The sequence below is a fragment of the Taurulus bubalis genome (genome assembly GCF_910589615.1).
Source record: "Taurulus bubalis genome assembly, chromosome: 1".
In the NCBI taxonomy this organism is placed as follows: domain Eukaryota; kingdom Metazoa; phylum Chordata; class Actinopteri; order Perciformes; family Cottidae; genus Taurulus; species Taurulus bubalis.
Genome location: NC_136589.1, coordinates 12,006,554 through 12,023,741, shown reverse-complemented (window position 1 = coordinate 12,023,741; position 17,188 = coordinate 12,006,554). Strand labels below are relative to the sequence as shown.

At 41.3% G+C, this 17,188-nt stretch overlaps 1 protein-coding gene across 1 annotated transcript in view; it reads right to left on the bottom strand.

Moving 5' to 3' along the window:
• The window catches only part of galnt16 (UDP-N-acetyl-alpha-D-galactosamine:polypeptide N-acetylgalactosaminyltransferase 16), a 34,487-nt gene extending 29,448 nt beyond the window's left edge, over positions 1-5,039 (bottom strand). The window contains exon 1 of the mRNA XM_079231103.1: positions 4,715-5,039. Within this exon, the coding sequence (XP_079087229.1) occupies positions 4,715-4,921 (207 nt within the window). The 5' untranslated portion in view covers positions 4,922-5,039. The remainder of the gene's footprint in view (positions 1-4,714) is intronic.
• Positions 5,040-17,188: the final 12,149 nt, after the last annotated feature.

Below are 17,188 nucleotides of genomic sequence, written 5' to 3'. Positions count from 1 at the left end.
ACTAAATACACAGGGGAACGAGACACAGGTGGAAACAATGAGGGCGGGGCTTGCAATCACACAGGAGGGCGGCACACAAGGAGGGAGGAGTCTGGAACGAGATCTGGGCGTAACACACCCTGTGCAAACCGATGGAGCAGCAGACGCTTGTTCTAACACTCAGGTTGACTTGGGAATTAAACAAATAAAGAAGAGCTAAACTTAACTTCTTAAAATAAGGCTTCTTAGGGTGTCACTGCTCACTTCAAGAGCATCTCCACTTAAAGGTGCAGTGTGTAGGGTGGACAAATTAGTTTTTGGGCCGTTCTGGGCTACTGTAGAAACATGGCGGTAGAAACATGGCGGCCGGCTCCATCACGAGGACCCACTCTCGTATGTAGATATAAAACTGTACGTTATTCACAAAACAACTTTCAAAGTCTTTATTCCATTTCTGCCAATAGAGCCCCAAAAATGCTACACACTGTACCTTTCAATTACAATTAGTTTCCCCTCCACTCAGGTGGAGAGAGATGTCTGATTAGGTAGCTCTTAATGGCTAATTATTCAACACAACTCATTTCACCACCAGTTTACCGCCTGCACAAGTCACCAGTGCATCCTTATATTTATCACTGCATTAACTTATATTTATCCCTGCATTAACTTATATTTATCACTGCATTAACTTGTTCAGTTTGATCTTTCCTGACAGCAGCAAAGAGCACTAATGCCACAGAGTCCGGCTTTATGAACTGAGAAGCCTTCAAAGAAGAGGAAGTGTTTGATGATTATATTTTAAATGTTCAGCAGTAATGTGATTAGTTCCTCTCATCGAGCTTCACATCATCATCAACAGTAAACATGATTAAACAAGTCATTTCTTCCACCATAACCCACATTTCACACCAGCCATATACAGTATTTTCACTGCTGTACGTATAGTTAAGACTTGTGTATTTCATATCCCTCGGTAATCCGCAAGTATCATCGTGAATAAATATTTCAAGCTACAAAAGAAATGACACTATATGAGATACTGATAATAAGAAAAAAATAACAGAGAGTACGTCGAGGCACGGCCCACTGAATTAAATATGAAGCTCGTCTGGAAGATGAACACGTCTGCTGGCTCCTTCAAGCAGAATTAAAAGTGAAATCACATACAAGTCAAATCTTCCAGATAGTCGGGAGAAGAAGCTCCGCTGTGGCTCTGAGTCCTATTCACACACTTTATATCTCATGCTCTTCATGCTTTCTCTAGTTTCATTCCACTAAACTTCAAAACAACCACCCTAATATTTACAGATCTCCTCCTTGACACACATTAATGCCTTGAAGGGCCCATTCTCAGATATAACACGGTAGAAAAACAAAGATACGCTGAGATACGAGTACTTTGAGTACATTCTGCTGCTCATACTTTAATGAATGCGGGACTTTTACTTTCTGGAGTATGTTTATGTTTTCTTGTGACGTGTTTCTGTGTTGATTAAAAAACAAAATTGCTGGGTTATCGTCTGGGCAAAAAAAAACAGCAGTCACACCCAGATCTGTAGACATGAAACCAAACAATAGACACCAAACATAATCTATAACCTTCACAGATATATATATATATATATATATATATATATATATATATATATATATATATATATATATATATATATATATATATATATATACACATATATATATATATATATATATACATATATATATATATATATCTGTCCTGGGAAAAACCAGGGCAGGATTTCAACAAGATGACAAACTGATGAGCTGGATGGGGATCTGTGGCCCGATCTATACAACATGTCCACAGCTGATGTAGGGAGCCATGACAGCAGATGTGCAGGTCAGAGAGACGGCTGATTGCCATGAAAGGTTTACAATAGAGTTCCACTGACAACTGCGTTCACACTCCATCTGTTACTGCAGAAAAAAAGAGGCTGAAAAAAAGTTGTGGTGGGAAATTAGACCACTCAGTGCAGGAAATGAGGGGGAAAAAGTGGAGCCAGCGCAAACAGATTTCACAGATGATGTCATTAGTGAATCAAATGCTGCTAATGAACGGGCTTTTGGGAAAAGAGAGAGGGAGAGAGAAGAGAAGAGACAGAGAGAGGGAAGGTCCTACTGTGAGGAAAGTAATGAATGAATAAAGAAACAGAAAGAGAGAAGGGCGGGACAAAATAAAGTACAGAGACAGGGAAGAAAATAAATAAAAAAGATGATGAGGGTATAGGAAAGTGAAAAAGATGGGAAGGAAAGAATAATAAAGGAAAGAATTTACAAAAAAACAAGAGAAAGTACAAAAGGGCAGAGAAAAATGAAAGACTAAAGGAAGAGAAAAGGACAGATGGTTTATGGAGGAGAGAAAAAAATAACTCAACAAGGATGGATGGAAGGAAAAAGGAAAAAATGGGGGAAAAAACATGAAGGCAAAATAGGGAAGAAAAGAGACATAAAGGAGGAAGAAGGAAAATAGAAAGACAGAAGAAAAGACAAATAAAGAGGGACAGAGAGATAGAAAGAAGAATATAAAAGGATGAAGGAAAGAGGAAAATAAAGAAATACTGTATGGGAGGACAGTGACAAAAGAAAGAAAACAAATAAGAGGTAAATGGAAATAAAGAAATAAAAAGAGAACATTTTTAAAAATGAGGGACAGAAAAATAAGAAGGAATGCAGAAAGGAGATGACGATGGAAAGATAGAAGAAGAAGAAACCAAGAAGGACAGAACTAGAGCCCTTCAGTGAAGCCTTTATAGTCTTTGTGTACCAGCCTCCAACTGTTGGACTCTGTGCTGAGCTGGCAGCCGGAGAGCCTCAGGTCAGATTACCAGAGTAAACTACAGCGAGGAAATCTCAGTGTGGTGACAAAGGTCAACGACCCCGCTCAAACAAATCAGGAGGAGAAAGCTCGACTTGGCAGCGCTGGAATCCAAAGTGTACAGTTCAAAGCGCGGTCTGATTGATTAGAAGTCGTGTCTTTTTGCTCGATGCTCTCCGATTGTTCAAAGTGCTTCCACATTTACTTGTGATCATATTGTTGGCCTGCGTTCCTCCATTTCTTTTCAAACCAGAGGTGACTGTAGAGCTGAAATACTGCAGCAGCTCCCCCGTTTAGTGTTAACCCCTGAATTATTAAATCCATGAATCCTTTAATGGTTCCGCTACTGCTGGAGGGAAACATCCTGACATGTTGACACACATCCTCAACATTTTATTGGTCTCGTGAAATGAGGAAGACGCTCCAGTGTGTCCTGCTTCCACAACAGTCCACATGTCTCCTATTGGATATGTATTGATTTGTCAGTTTGGTTTCAAGAATTAATTCATGTTTTTGTACAAAAAAATTAATCTCTCATAGAATTTTTATTGGAGTTTCTCTCACTTTTACATTTAAGGACTCTCTCTGTCACACAGATTTATATCGGGCTGAAAAGTTTGATTCAACAAGTACAATAAGTCAGGTTTAGTTGAAACAATGACTAGAGCAATCGATTAAGCAAGAAAAATGGCCAAAGACAGGGTTCCAGCTTCTCCAATGGGAGGATGTGATGTTTTGTTTGTCATATATGTCAGCAAAAGTATCGTGTTTTGTACTAGTCGTTGAATAAAACAAGCTATTGGGACACTATAACAGACATGATTCACTACTTTCTGACATTTAATAGACAAAACAATGAATCACTAATGAAAAAGGATCGCTTGTTGCAGCCATAGTTTACACTAAGGCTCCCTTCTGTTCATTGATGGTTGTTCAGTTAATGCGGATAGATAAGCATCTAGATAATTTTCATCATCAATTTTGAAAATGTTTCCGAAGTGCAAGTCCAACTGTCCAAACTGGAACATATTCAATAAACAAAGATATGAAACAGCAGAAAAGCAGGTATATATATCTCCCTCCACAATGCATCAGAAAACCCTGCAGCCAGGTAGACTGGCTCTCCTAATCTGAGCTGGCGTGGACCCAGATGCAGACAGACTGTGTGTCTTGGTGATGTGTTGCAACCTGGAACAAACACAGCCGATCCCGAGACCACCACACCTCCAGTTACAACATTTATCAGAGGTTGTGTTCGCCTGAGAAGGCAACGGCGGGCGGATACAGACCTGACCCGACAGAAACAGCCCCTTTAATGACAGACACGGGGAGCAGAGGACTCCTCTCGTGCCCCTGTCTGAGCTGGAGGGGTGGGTGGCGTGTTTTTTACACCTCACACGTGCGATCCAAGAAGCTGTCAGCATATAACGTGGTTTACGAGGCGTGTGCGCACGACGCACCGGACTTATGGAAAGCCTCTTACGTGTGCTTGAGGTTCTCGCGGGCTCGTGGAAACACCGACAAACATACACAGCAGGCAGCCTGTGGAATAATGCTAGAATATATATACGTGGTGGCTGCGCAGCGGGAGGTATGAGCTGGTTAAAGCCATACGTGTGCTGCGAAAGAAGCTTATAACCCTGCTGTGACACCCAGCTGTGCATCCTCACCCACCACACCATCATCCTCATCCCCCGCCAAGGTTTATCACACACACACACACACACACACACACACACACACACACACACACACACACACACACACACACACACACACACACACACACACACACACACACACACACACATCAACATGCAGCACACACTCTCCTGCAGCTCGGCGACCCCCCACCCCTCCCCTCCCCTCCCACACACACACACAGCCGCGCTCACTCACTATCAGCGGGATGGTCCTGTCGTCCCGGTGGATCTCCAGCCGACCGGGGACCACCTTCTGCCCATGGCCCCCCCTGCCGCGGGTCTGCGACGCCGAGGACGACGGCGACGACGTCTGTGGCTTGTTGTCCTGCCACAGGTAATAAAACGTCCCCAGGATCCACGCGACGGTCAGAATCGCGATGGCGTTGGCCCGTATCCTGCGCATGGTGAGCCCATACGGAGGGCTCCGGAGGCGAGCCCGGGCTGGTTCAGGTCCGTGCGCCGCACAAGGTGCTGCAGCCTGCCCGCCGGTGGATGCGTTGAGTCGCAGGCAGCTGCAGACAGATCAGCTTCTATCTCCTCCGCGAACAGCCGCCTCTGCCGGAGCGCTGCTGCCTCTCTGCTGCTGCTGCTGCTGGGATTTGCGCACCGACAGAGCCACGGTCCTAGCGCCGAGGCATATCATCCTCCTCCACACACACACACGCACGCACGCACAAACACAAGCACACGCACAAAGCACACACACGCACACACACCACACCAGCCATCCATTGGCTCCCCTGTCCAAGCTGCATCCAGCAGCTGAGGTAATTCAGCCACACATGCAGGTGCATCACATCTTTCCCTTTAAAACAAACAAAGACCTCTTGTCTAAATCGCCTTGTGTAATGTCTGAATTAAAACAGTATAGGATCAGTGTTAAGGTACTTTTACTTTGAGTACTTTTCGAGGGAAATAAGGCTTTTTTTCCCTCTACACATTTATTTGATTCTGGAGATTTGACATACAACAAACATCAGTGTATTAATGATGCGTTGTTACAGATTAAAGTAAAGCAGTTAAATTAGCTCCCCTTTGGCCAACCACAATATATTGCTGCTTATCTCTTATTGCAATACAGCAGTCAACAGTCCAATACGTATAAACAAGTAATACTTTTACTTTAGATTTAGATTTTGTTGCCCTCTGTACTTTACTTTGCAAATGCCGGACTTTAAATTTTGGGATCTGAGTAGTTCTTCCACCATTGATTAAAAGTCAACTTGACAATTTAAGGCTTTCTCTGCTGTTTTATGTTTTGAGTTGCCCTTTAAATCAGGTCCAGTTTGACCAGAAATGAGAACTAGTGAGAATTGTTGTGTTCTTTTTTCAATACTGTAGAAGAACTGATGGAAAACAGGCTATATGCAAGGGGTTGATCAGAAAGTGTATTGAAAAAGGTCAAAGGTGATGCCTTCAGATGTCTTTCGGGATCTGTTTCTGAGGCTTCTGCTTTCATCTCATTACAATTGAATATTAGTTGACTTGTGGTGCTCAAAGTTTAATCCTTTACAATCCTCAGGGAATATTTCCTCCGTAATGAAAAATGAAATAAAAAACCTTGACTAATGAAACTAAAACAACCAGCCACAGAATACCTTCATTTCAGTGAACTGACCCTTTAATTCCTTCCATAGTGCTCGCCCTGCAGCCAGTATCAAAATGGAAATTTATTTCTCCTCCCAGTATAAGAAGACCCATTATTCTGCCTATGCATTTTGAATTATACATTTAAATTAAGAGCCTGCAGCTCTCACCGAGCATTTTAGGCGGTTGAATAGATTGCGAAGAAAAAGAAGGCTATGCAGTCTTTGAACATCATGCAGCGTCATGAATATTCAACTCTTCCTGAGATAATTCTGGATTTGCACAGATGACCTCTGCAACTATGACTTATTCAGTGTTCGATTAAATCACAGGCGTTAGAAAGAATGTCCGACTACATTAGACTAAGAGGACCCCTCCCTCTCTCCCTCTCTCCAAAATCCATAACGGCCTGTAAATGGCTGCACAGAGCTGCAACACCCCAGAGGCACAACAGAGCTGAGGAGGCTGAAATATTCTCATCTTATTCTGGTGGAAGAAACATAAAAACAGCCCAAAGCATGAGCTCATCCAGCTCCACCTAACAGCTCCACTGAGTGTGTGTGTGTGTGTGTGTGTGTGCACGTGCGTGCACGTGCGTGTGTGCGTGTGTGTGTGTGTGTGTGTGTGTGTGTGTGTGTGTGAGGCGTCCACACAGCTGGGCCCACCAACACAACATCATGAAATAGGAGTGCCAAGTTTTCTCTCATCAGAAACGTTCAAGAAACCTGATCCAGATTCAGCGGGGGGAGCAGCAACACAGAGTACAATGAAATCAATACGTGAATAAATCAATCTGCAGCTGCACACTGTTAGGTCATTCATCTGTGATTCATTCAGGCAATTATTTTCAAGTTCTTTATTAATATATACACATTACACAGCAATAATGGAGAAGGAGACAATGTGGATGAACCTCTCGGATCTCAGGCGCCTTCTAACAATGCTCATGAAGTAAAAGTAACAAACTAAATCTAAGATGTGGTGCAGAAGAGTTCTTGTGATGAAACACTAACTGGTATATGTGTAACTTTTTTATTAAATTGCATTATGTGCTTCTATTGAACTTTTTCCACTTCTTTTATCTATTCAACACAATACAGAAAACATACTAGAGATGCATATACAATTATAATAATAAGTTCATAATGAAAATTAAAATATATACAATTAATTAGAAGTAAGACAATTTAAGCAAAAGGTGACAATTATGGCATTGCCTGCGACTATAAACGTGTTTGTTCTCAACTTTTTTCCAATTTTCTCCACGATAAAGACATGTTGGATCCCGTCTCTCTTGTGTTATAATACGGGTTTGGGGCTTCAACAAGGAAACTGAATCATGTTGTGCCAAAAGCATAATTATAAGTAAAGATCATTTTCTAACCGTCACATTATCAGGAAGTCTATCCAGTGTGAAAAGTGCTGGATTTTTAAGTTAAGTCATACCCAATACCTGTGTAATCTTCTTTTGACAGCTTTGGGCAACCCCAAGGTGTTTTAACCATGGTGAAAGTCTAGGAGTGAGCACAACGTGAGGGGGTCTGATGAAAGACAATAGCATCATCGGAAATGTAGGATTCAGTGGTGTTGGCGCTTAGGGACTAAAAGTCAGACTGTCAGGCTCTGCTACATTTTGACTATTCCCTTTTTCTTTTCTTTTTTATAAATCTGTCTCCTCTGAAGTGTAAGTGAAATACTAAGTTGCTGGAGTTCCACTTTAACTTGTGTTATCCACATCCCCAATTCATATTGGCTCATCTACTTCTCTTTCCTATAAAAACCTTGAGAGATTTCATGGATTGAGCGGATTATCGGTGAGATTGATCCAAAAAAAGTCCCTACGGATTTTTATATTCAGTTTGAATGAGTCAATGGTGTACTGGAGTGTGTGTGTGTGTGTTGTCCCAGTACTCTACTTAAAAAGTGTGTCATGTATCCAAAACAAAGAATGTACAAGGCAGTAGGATGTAATGTAAAGTAATTCAAATCTGGCTCTGGGATAGTAAAGCTGATATATGAATCAACATGGGACAAAAATGTCAATAAATAAATAATGTGAAAATATATCCTCAGCTACATAGAGGCCACATGGTCACAACTCAATGGAAAATACTGACATTTATTGATGTTTATCTCTGAAAAAGTCATTTTACAGCTGCTAAAAACACCACATTCATGTGACATGTTGTTGCCTTTATTTCATGTATCATCAGGAATCAGAATAATGCAACACCGAGCAACAAAAAAGGCCCAGAAATGAAGGATGCGTCATCAATGACGATGTAAAAATGTGGATGGTTTTAAATGAAACGTCATCCGTTTGAAAAGAGCCTCTTATTTTAATCCCCCACATACAAATGCACTGGAATCAAAGAGTCCAACCAGCTGCAGGCGGAGGTCTATCCTCTGTGTCTGCTGTCTCTCTGAAGCCCTGCACTTGGAGGTTAATCTCATTATACATGTAAGCTGCTATTCCATCCCTCCCATCCCGTCAGCATCCAGCTTGTGTATACAGAAAGGGGAAGGTCACCGGGGCCGGAGCCACATCTGGCTGGAGGCTGGGAGATATCCGTCTTCATTCGTACGGACAGAGCTGCGCCTCTTGCGGCGCTGCTGTCACTGTTATCTTTGGAAAAGACAGTGACGCCCCAAAGCAGAGAGGAAAAGTCTCTGCACACGCAGAGACAAGAGGGGGGAGGATGAAAGCGCACAGCAGTCATGGCGAGGTGTTGGCACTGGCAGCTGTGTGGGGAATCCTGCACACTCTGGACCTGCAGCCCTAACTGGCTTGGTCATGTCTAGATTGCTGGGTGCAAGAGAGTAAACGAGGGCTGCATGCAGCGTTTCCAGCTGCGTCGGTCAATCACTCATGTCAACAATCCCTCATGGAGACTCATGGAAAGACAAAGCTGCACATTCCCATGTCGGCCGTGGAGAAAGTTAAATATACTGGGTGGGAACTTGGACTAGAAAGTTGGCCTGTTATTACTCAAGTTTAATCAAAGATCAGCCCACAACAAGCTATTTTGTTTTATTTAGAACAAACAGACTGAAAAAAGGCACCACTTTACTATAACTCACTGTTTACAAAGATACATAACTAATGGATTCATCAACGGTAATACATACTTTATTAATATAGAAACACATTTTTAATCATAAGATCAAGGATAAGGAAAACATTTGGGTTGCCAGATTGTAGAAAAAAACCTCAAAAAACCTCAAGTCTGCAATTATGATAATAAGTCATAAATAAACAGTAATAAACTAGCAAGTCTGCAGTTATATATATGTTGATAAGTCAAGAATAAAAGACAACGAGTATCCCACTTTGTAATAAGCCAATTGCAAATGTTAAATTATAACTCCTGAGTAAAGGTTTATTATATATAATAATACTAATAATACAAAATTGTTTCAAATGTTAAAATGCTGTCATTACATATATTTTGTGAGCCAAAATCTCTCATCTCAAATCTCTTTGAGGAGGTCAAAGGAAAAGGGTAAAAAAAGAAAAATGGCTTTGTATTTTCTCTCTCTGTGTGTGTTTGTGTGTGTGTGTGTGTGTGTGTGTGTGTGTGTGTGTGTGTGTGTGTGTGTGTGTGTGTGTGTGTGTGTGTGTGTGTGTGTGTGTGCGTGCGTGTGTGTTTTTCACGCCGAGAATTACTTCTGGCATTTCAGAGAACTATGCCAAAATGATGAATCCAGAAAAGTGAACAAAGACACAAATTCTCAAAGGAAGCAAGCAAGCAAGCAAGCGCACACACACACACACACACACACACACACACACACACACACACACACACACACACACTCCTGTAGGCCTGGAATTCCTCTATGATAATAGTGGAAACTCTGCCAATCACCTCACGGCTGTAACCAGTGATCATCAGGCTCTCCGATGTACAAGCTCATTCTTGTGTGTGTGTGTGTGTGTGTGTGTGTGTTGCGTGTGAGTGTGTTATGCAAACATTGCGTGTTTTATAGAGGGTGCACATGCGCGCGCGCGCGCGCACACACACACACACACACACACACACACACACACACACACACACACACACACACACACACACACACACACACAGCTGCAGGAATTTATCTGAGCTTCTGTCCTGATGTGGAGGGCACAGGTTTCCCATGCTGCTTTACTGCAGACCAGAGGGGACTGTTCACAGTGTTACACGTTCAAAGTCACTAACAGTCGATTCAATCGTCAAAAGTCCACAGAAACTTCTCGAACCAGTGAAGCTCAGTTTGTGGCAAACACAACCTCACAAGTCTTTATTAGCAAATGGCAAATTAAGATGCATGTCTTTTATATCTCTGTCTTTTTAGTGCAGCGGCCCAACGAACAAGCATTCATGGTGATTCATGGTGCATGAGGAGTTTTGTATTCACGTCTCAAAACAAGTCGAGTCGCAAATAAATTGTTTGGCATTTTTGGGAAATTTGTTTATTGGCTTTCTTGCTGTAAGTTTGCTGAGAAGACTGATACCGCTCTCTTATATCAGCATGGCATAAAGACATGTTTAATCTGCACACAAACCAAAGTGTAAAACTGGGGTTTATGTGCCAGAATATGTCTTGTTAATAAGTGACTCTTAGAGGGTCAAAATATTATTTTGTGCAACACTTTTGTTCATGACAAAATGAATCAGCCTCAGCTGTACTTCTTTTTGCAAATGGAAGCAGGCTAACATGCTAAACTATAGAAGCTTGGTGGACATACGCTTGGTTTGTTGAGGGATCTGCAGGTTAAACATGTCTGTGTGATTTTTGATGCAAAATAGTGTGTCTGGAAGAAGTTTAGTTTTTTGTTTTTGTGGAACTTGACACCAAAATGTGACACATAGACTTCATGTTGTAGATCTTTGACACCAAACTTGTGTGTATCCGCTGGAAATAACTCAATACGACCTTATTTTCTGCCAACTACCAGCAAGAAAGAGAAAAGTATCACACAAAAAAGTACCCAGAAAAAACTCAAACATCATCACTCGTCTTTTTCTCAGATTTAGTTCTCTCTTTAAGTCGCTGCATCATATTCTTAAATAAGTACAACTGTTCTCTTAATCAGTCAGCAGATACAGCTTTTTTCCAAGTGATGTCTGAATGGAACAAAGCATCACTTGTGGTTAGTTTGTTCTACAAGTCATACCACCAGATGGGTGGAGCTACAAGACACAGAAACTTGAACAGGAAAGTACACTTACTAGATATTTGGAAGAAAAGCGCTGCCACCAACTCGTGTGTCCTGTTTTAAACCACACCAGTCATTTCACTGAACCTGAACACCTACAAACCATGAGGAAATATTTGCAGATAAAATTAAAGTCTGTTTGCTTTGAGGGATAAGCACACTGTGTGACGGTCAAGAAGGGTGGACGTTGGCGAGCCGACTGGGAGCCGGCGAAGGCCGTGTTGTCACAAGGCACATGGTGGATTAGGAGGAAAGAAAAGAGGCAGCCGTAGTGTTTACACACACACACACACACACACACACACTCTAAACTCACATCCCTGACATAATAAAACACAGGGAAGATAATCATAAGATAACATACAAAAAAAAACAGAACAGATGAGAAATAGTTTCCCAGGGAAATATATGTTTTACGATGATTCAATGCTCTTATTTTCTATATAACGGATAATAATAATACAGTATTTTACTGTACACTTCTGTGGTTTAGCAGGAAGCAGCTGTCAGTGTGTGTGTTTTATATTAAGTCTGTGATTGTATAAGCCAGTCAGCAGAGAATAAGTCCAGAAAGAAAGAAGCTTTTCTACAATCCTCAAACTGTGAAAATCCCCGCTGATGGAAATGTTGATTTTGTGTTTGGTGGAACGTTTTTATACTTCTTACCGGTCCCTGCCCAAAAGTAGAGAATACAAAGTAATTCTGAGTTCATATGCGAGATGTGGCCGACAAACATCAACTGTAAATGTCAAGTTTTGTGTCAAATCAGAATCAGAGGCCAAGAGATTCTGTCAAGGTAACATTTTGGATCAAGATTCAACAACCACAGAAGTATAAAAACATATATAAATATGTTAATATATTCTACTAACAAACCATTTTCCATTAAAAACTACTATGTTGTCTCCACTAAACCTTATACAAATAAAGGTACCAACTAGAACCATGTAAGGTTCTTGGGCTTGTCCTCATATGAGAACCTTTTTTGGTTCTTGAACCTTTTACAAAAGTTCCACCAGGAACCCTCTCAGATGATCCTACTTAGAACCCAACATAAAGGTTTAAACCTAGAACTAGTGATGTGTCCTTTCGTGTCGAGGCTTCGATGCGCGTGTCGAGTAATCCAGGTAGATTTTGGTGAAGCGCGTATCGAGGCTTGTGTCGATGACGTATGCGGTGACGTTCGAAGCCTCGCAAGCCGGTCGTACCACGTGACTGATTCAGAAAATGGTTCGTGGGTTTGCCGTGCGATTTGAAATATAAGGGGCAGCGAAACTCAATGGATTCCCCCTTCCTCTCTGTACCCAGCTTCATCTGTATCTGTGAAAGGGTATTTTATAAAGCAGGCGAAATAGTCTCAAAAAGCCCAGCACTGTGAAAAAGTTCTTATTTTTATTTAAAAAAATATTGGACACATCAACATGGACTAACGGAGCCGAGGTTTGAAACACCGATCCTCTGACTGAAAGTCGGATATTGTAGCCACTGACCCACAGTCACATCACAACCCTCTCCCAATTTGTTTCGAGTTTTGATTTTGACCCCGCCATTATATCATAAAGTTAGACAAAATATTAATAAGTTAATAATTGATGTATTGGCGTCACAAACATAATTTATTCGATTCATTTATAATTTATTCGATTTAAAGCTTCACACACCAAAGCCATGTTGTCGTTATGATCACTGCCTGTTTTACATGTATTGTCCACTTGGTGGCGCAGTAGAGCAGATGAAGCCCCATGAAGCTTCGGCACATGAGCGAACCAATTGGATGGAAAGCTTCAATGCTTCAGGAAGCTTCATCTCGCCATCACTACCTAGAACCATCTAAAAGGTCCCACCCCAGAACCCCCTACAAGGTCTACAGAGAGCCTTTTCTATGGTGTAATATTTCCACCCATCTATCCAGATCTTTTTCCACCTTCTGAGAGTGTTAACAAGAACCCACCCAGGTGGTTCTAGAGAGAAATACGTGGTATACCAAGGGTTTTATCAAGAACCAACAACAATCATGGTTCACAATCTGTTTTTGGGGGTTTGGTTCTGGATTGGAATCGTTTCCTTTTAACACTCACATGCTCTCAACAATCATTGAATAACTCTTTCTTCCAAAAAGGGTTCTAAATGGAACTCCAAGTACCACAAAGAACTCTTGAAAAAATGTTCTTCAGAAGCAAACGGTTCTGGGTAGAACCTAAGCTCTTCAGGTAGAACCTGTTTGGAACCCTTATTTTTAAGAGTGTACCTGCACAAAGTAAAACATTTTAATGGAAATATCATAGTTCAGCAGGTATTTGGCCAAAAACTAAAGTAGAAAACAATTTAAAAGTTTGACTCAATGGCCAGGGATCAAAAAAGTGATTAAAATTTATCCTGAGGGGTCCACGAATGTAAATTCTGTAAATGTTGAGATATTTCAAGTAAAAGCCACAAATGTGAACCTTAAGGTGGAGCCTGAGGAAAAGTCAGCAGATCGTCTGCGGACCACGAATGTCCGGACCAAAGTTCATGGCAATCAGTCCAATAATTGGCAAGAAATCAGCCTGGATCAGAGTGATGGACCGACATTGACGACAATGAAGTCTTAGCCAGTATTGAACAAACAAGCCAAGGTTTCAGCGTCTTCACTCATCATCGTCATTATCCGCTCAGTATTCACACAAACAAGTCCTCCATAAAAACCCAGGAGGTAGGTCTTTCCCTGCCAACGTTGCAGAACATAAAGCTGAGGTGGGCAGAGTTAAACTGGGCAAACTCCTGCCGGCTGGCCTCACAGCGTCCAACTGGAAGATCTTTTCCATTTGCACACTGGTGCACCATTCCAAGACATTACAGCATCCCAGTATAAACACACAGACACACACACACAAAAAGAGAGCTACAATAAATTGGAGCATGATGAATTATTCAGAGTTTCTCTCAGCCTCATGGACACTGCTTATTCAAAGACACAGGGGACGTTTGTACGATCACGTCGGAGGTCTCCGTATGCTCCAGTGTCTATTAGTAGATAATATTCCACTCGTCTGGTTTTGGGTTCTCAGGCTCAGGATTCTGCCCAGACGACAGAGTCATCAGGATCCAGCCGAGGCCCCGATGCAGAAGGCCGTTGGCAGCCTGCGCTCTCAGGGCTCGAGTGTGACTAACGGCGTTGCCGAGCAGTCGGGCTGTTGTGATTCTGTTACTCCAGCTGGCTCGGCTCAGTGTAGGAAGTCCATTAGCAGGGACAGTATTCTCCGGTGCATTGGCCCCCGAGGATAATGGGCCTATCTGGGAGAAAAAAGGACTTCCAGATGAGCGACGTGGAAGCTGACTGACCATGATAGATAAGTGAAGACGAGTGGCTCAACCCCACTTATGGGAACAGGAAGTGCTTTAATCTAAAATGTCACACACATTTATTCTGCAAGTAATTCAATGTCTTTAATAAGCTCACAGTCCAGTCTGCATATGGGCCCAAGCTCCTGTAAGGTGTATTTGATTTCTGTTTAAATAATAATAATAATAGTAGTCGTCTCATGCCTCATTTTATGGAAGTCCATTATTGCGGAAAAATTAAAACTATAGGCAAATCATTACTAAAGATGTTACTATGTTTACTTATTAGTGAAACATGTTTTTTTTTTCTGCCTTAGAACTTGGATACAGTCTAAATTTTATAGATTTTTTTTATATTTACGATTTATACACTTATTTAAACTATCAGAATATTCATATCTATATGATAATTTTGATCTAAAATCGAAATCTTTATTTCACAAATATAATATAATCGTAATAGTTTTCCGCACGTTGACTTAATCTGTCATTAAATTTACTTTTTATAAATTGTCTCACAATTTTGACTTATTTTCTTCCTGACCCTAATGGGCTTCCATACTTTGACCATTTCCACACCGACGGTTTTGGTCGTTTATGAACATCCAAGTTAAAGAATCCCTTTGGCATCGACTAAATGGAAAAGTGAGCAAAAATAAGATACAAACCAGCAGTACCAGTATAAAAACATCTGCCAGACAGTATGACATCACTCACACACACACACACACACACACACACACACACACACACACACACACACACACACACACACACACACACACACACACACACACACACACACACACACACACTAGTGTAAATGCTTTTCTTTTATTACTGATTAAAGCCGAACGGACAAACAGACGGACATACGGTACCTGCTGGGTCGCCCCTCAGAATCAAATAACTTCAATGAAAAGTCATTAACACCGTTAATACCGAACACACACACACAGTGGGACAAATGTTCCCACTATAAAAAAACAAACACTCAGAAACAGTCTTAGCAGAGAATGTGTGCAAACCTTTAAAGAGCAGAAGAGGAGGATGGGGGTATTTCAAGAAGCAGGCGATGAAGATAATGTCACAACTTGTGGGGAAACTTCAAAACGTTGCAAGACTTAGTGGTTAAAAAGACAAACGTTTGAGTCGTGGAAGTTGTCTGTCCAGACTCCATCAGAAAACATACATTCATTGCTTGTATTTCATTGACAGGAAACTGGGGAGTCCTGCTTCTTGAAATGTCTCCCAGCCCGACGGTAAACAGACACATCTTCTTACAATATTGCCATTAAAACGCAGTCATACGTCCAAAGTCGCTCACGTTGCTTCCAGTTCTCGTCACGCGGACGTGTGATTCGACAATAAATAAAAACAGGTGAGCCGTCCAATTTTAAAGTGCTGTACGTTATTTTGTGAGCTGTCTTTAAGCGAGACTACATTACTTTTGAAAGAAGCGAGAACCCAAATTACACAAATAAAACGTTGCTGCTACCTGGTCAGGTGTGACCAGGAGCTAAAGGTGGCTCATATCAGCAGAATCTCCACTTGTACGACTAACACTCGTATGCAACGCGTCATCTGACGTTTCATTTTCTCAATTTATGGTTTGGTCACTAAAATGTTGAATAAAAAGCCATTCGTCCAGGCTCACAGTGATGTCTTCAATTTGCTCATTTAATCTGATCAACAGTATAAAATGTAAGACATTCAATTTACTGGGACAAAGAATAACAGCTGGAACAAGTGAATTTTTGTTTGAAAAATGGCTGAAATTAATAATCAATTATCAAAACAGTAGCAGATGAAGTCTGTAGATTGAATAATTGATTAACTTACTCATTTCAGATCTAATTAAGGGAAATTCTGTGCGATTATTCTGTAATTATTCCTCGGCTGTCGCTCAAAAGTTACATAGTCTCACTTTAAAGGAGTTCTATTTTATAAACTTTTAATGTCTGGGAAAGAATAGAAATATACAAATAAAACAGATGAGTAATACAAAATAAAATAAAAAAAAAAATGCGAATGATCTCTGGTAGGAATCATTCACACACTGTAAAGACACTGAATAATGAAAAGAACATCTTTATGAATAATGTTAGTCGTCTCAAATGTTTAAATAAAAATACATAATTGTCAATCACACTGTAAGACGATTGTAGTTTTGCTTAGTCAGTACCAGCTCATGCGGAGAAAAAAAATCCTGACCTCTGACTTCACTGTAAGTACAATCTTCAGAGTCACGAAAGGCATTTAACTGAACTCCTGCAGAGTGTATGTGGCAGGTCAAGCGGTGGCCGAGGCCTCACACAGTGTATCAGGAGGGAGACAGTGAGAGGCAGGAAGAGGAGAGAAAATAAAAAATAAAACCAAGGCTTGGAATCGCCTCCGGGCGGGAACGAGCACCCGACTTCGTCAGAGCGTTCGTCGACGGTGCCGCGTTTCTCCCAGAGGCGACGTGGCGGGAAACAAATCCCTTTCTGGCGTTACAGTGACACATGCTTTTTCAAATGTCAAGACTCTCTTTATGTCTCCCCCTTCCTGTTGAGC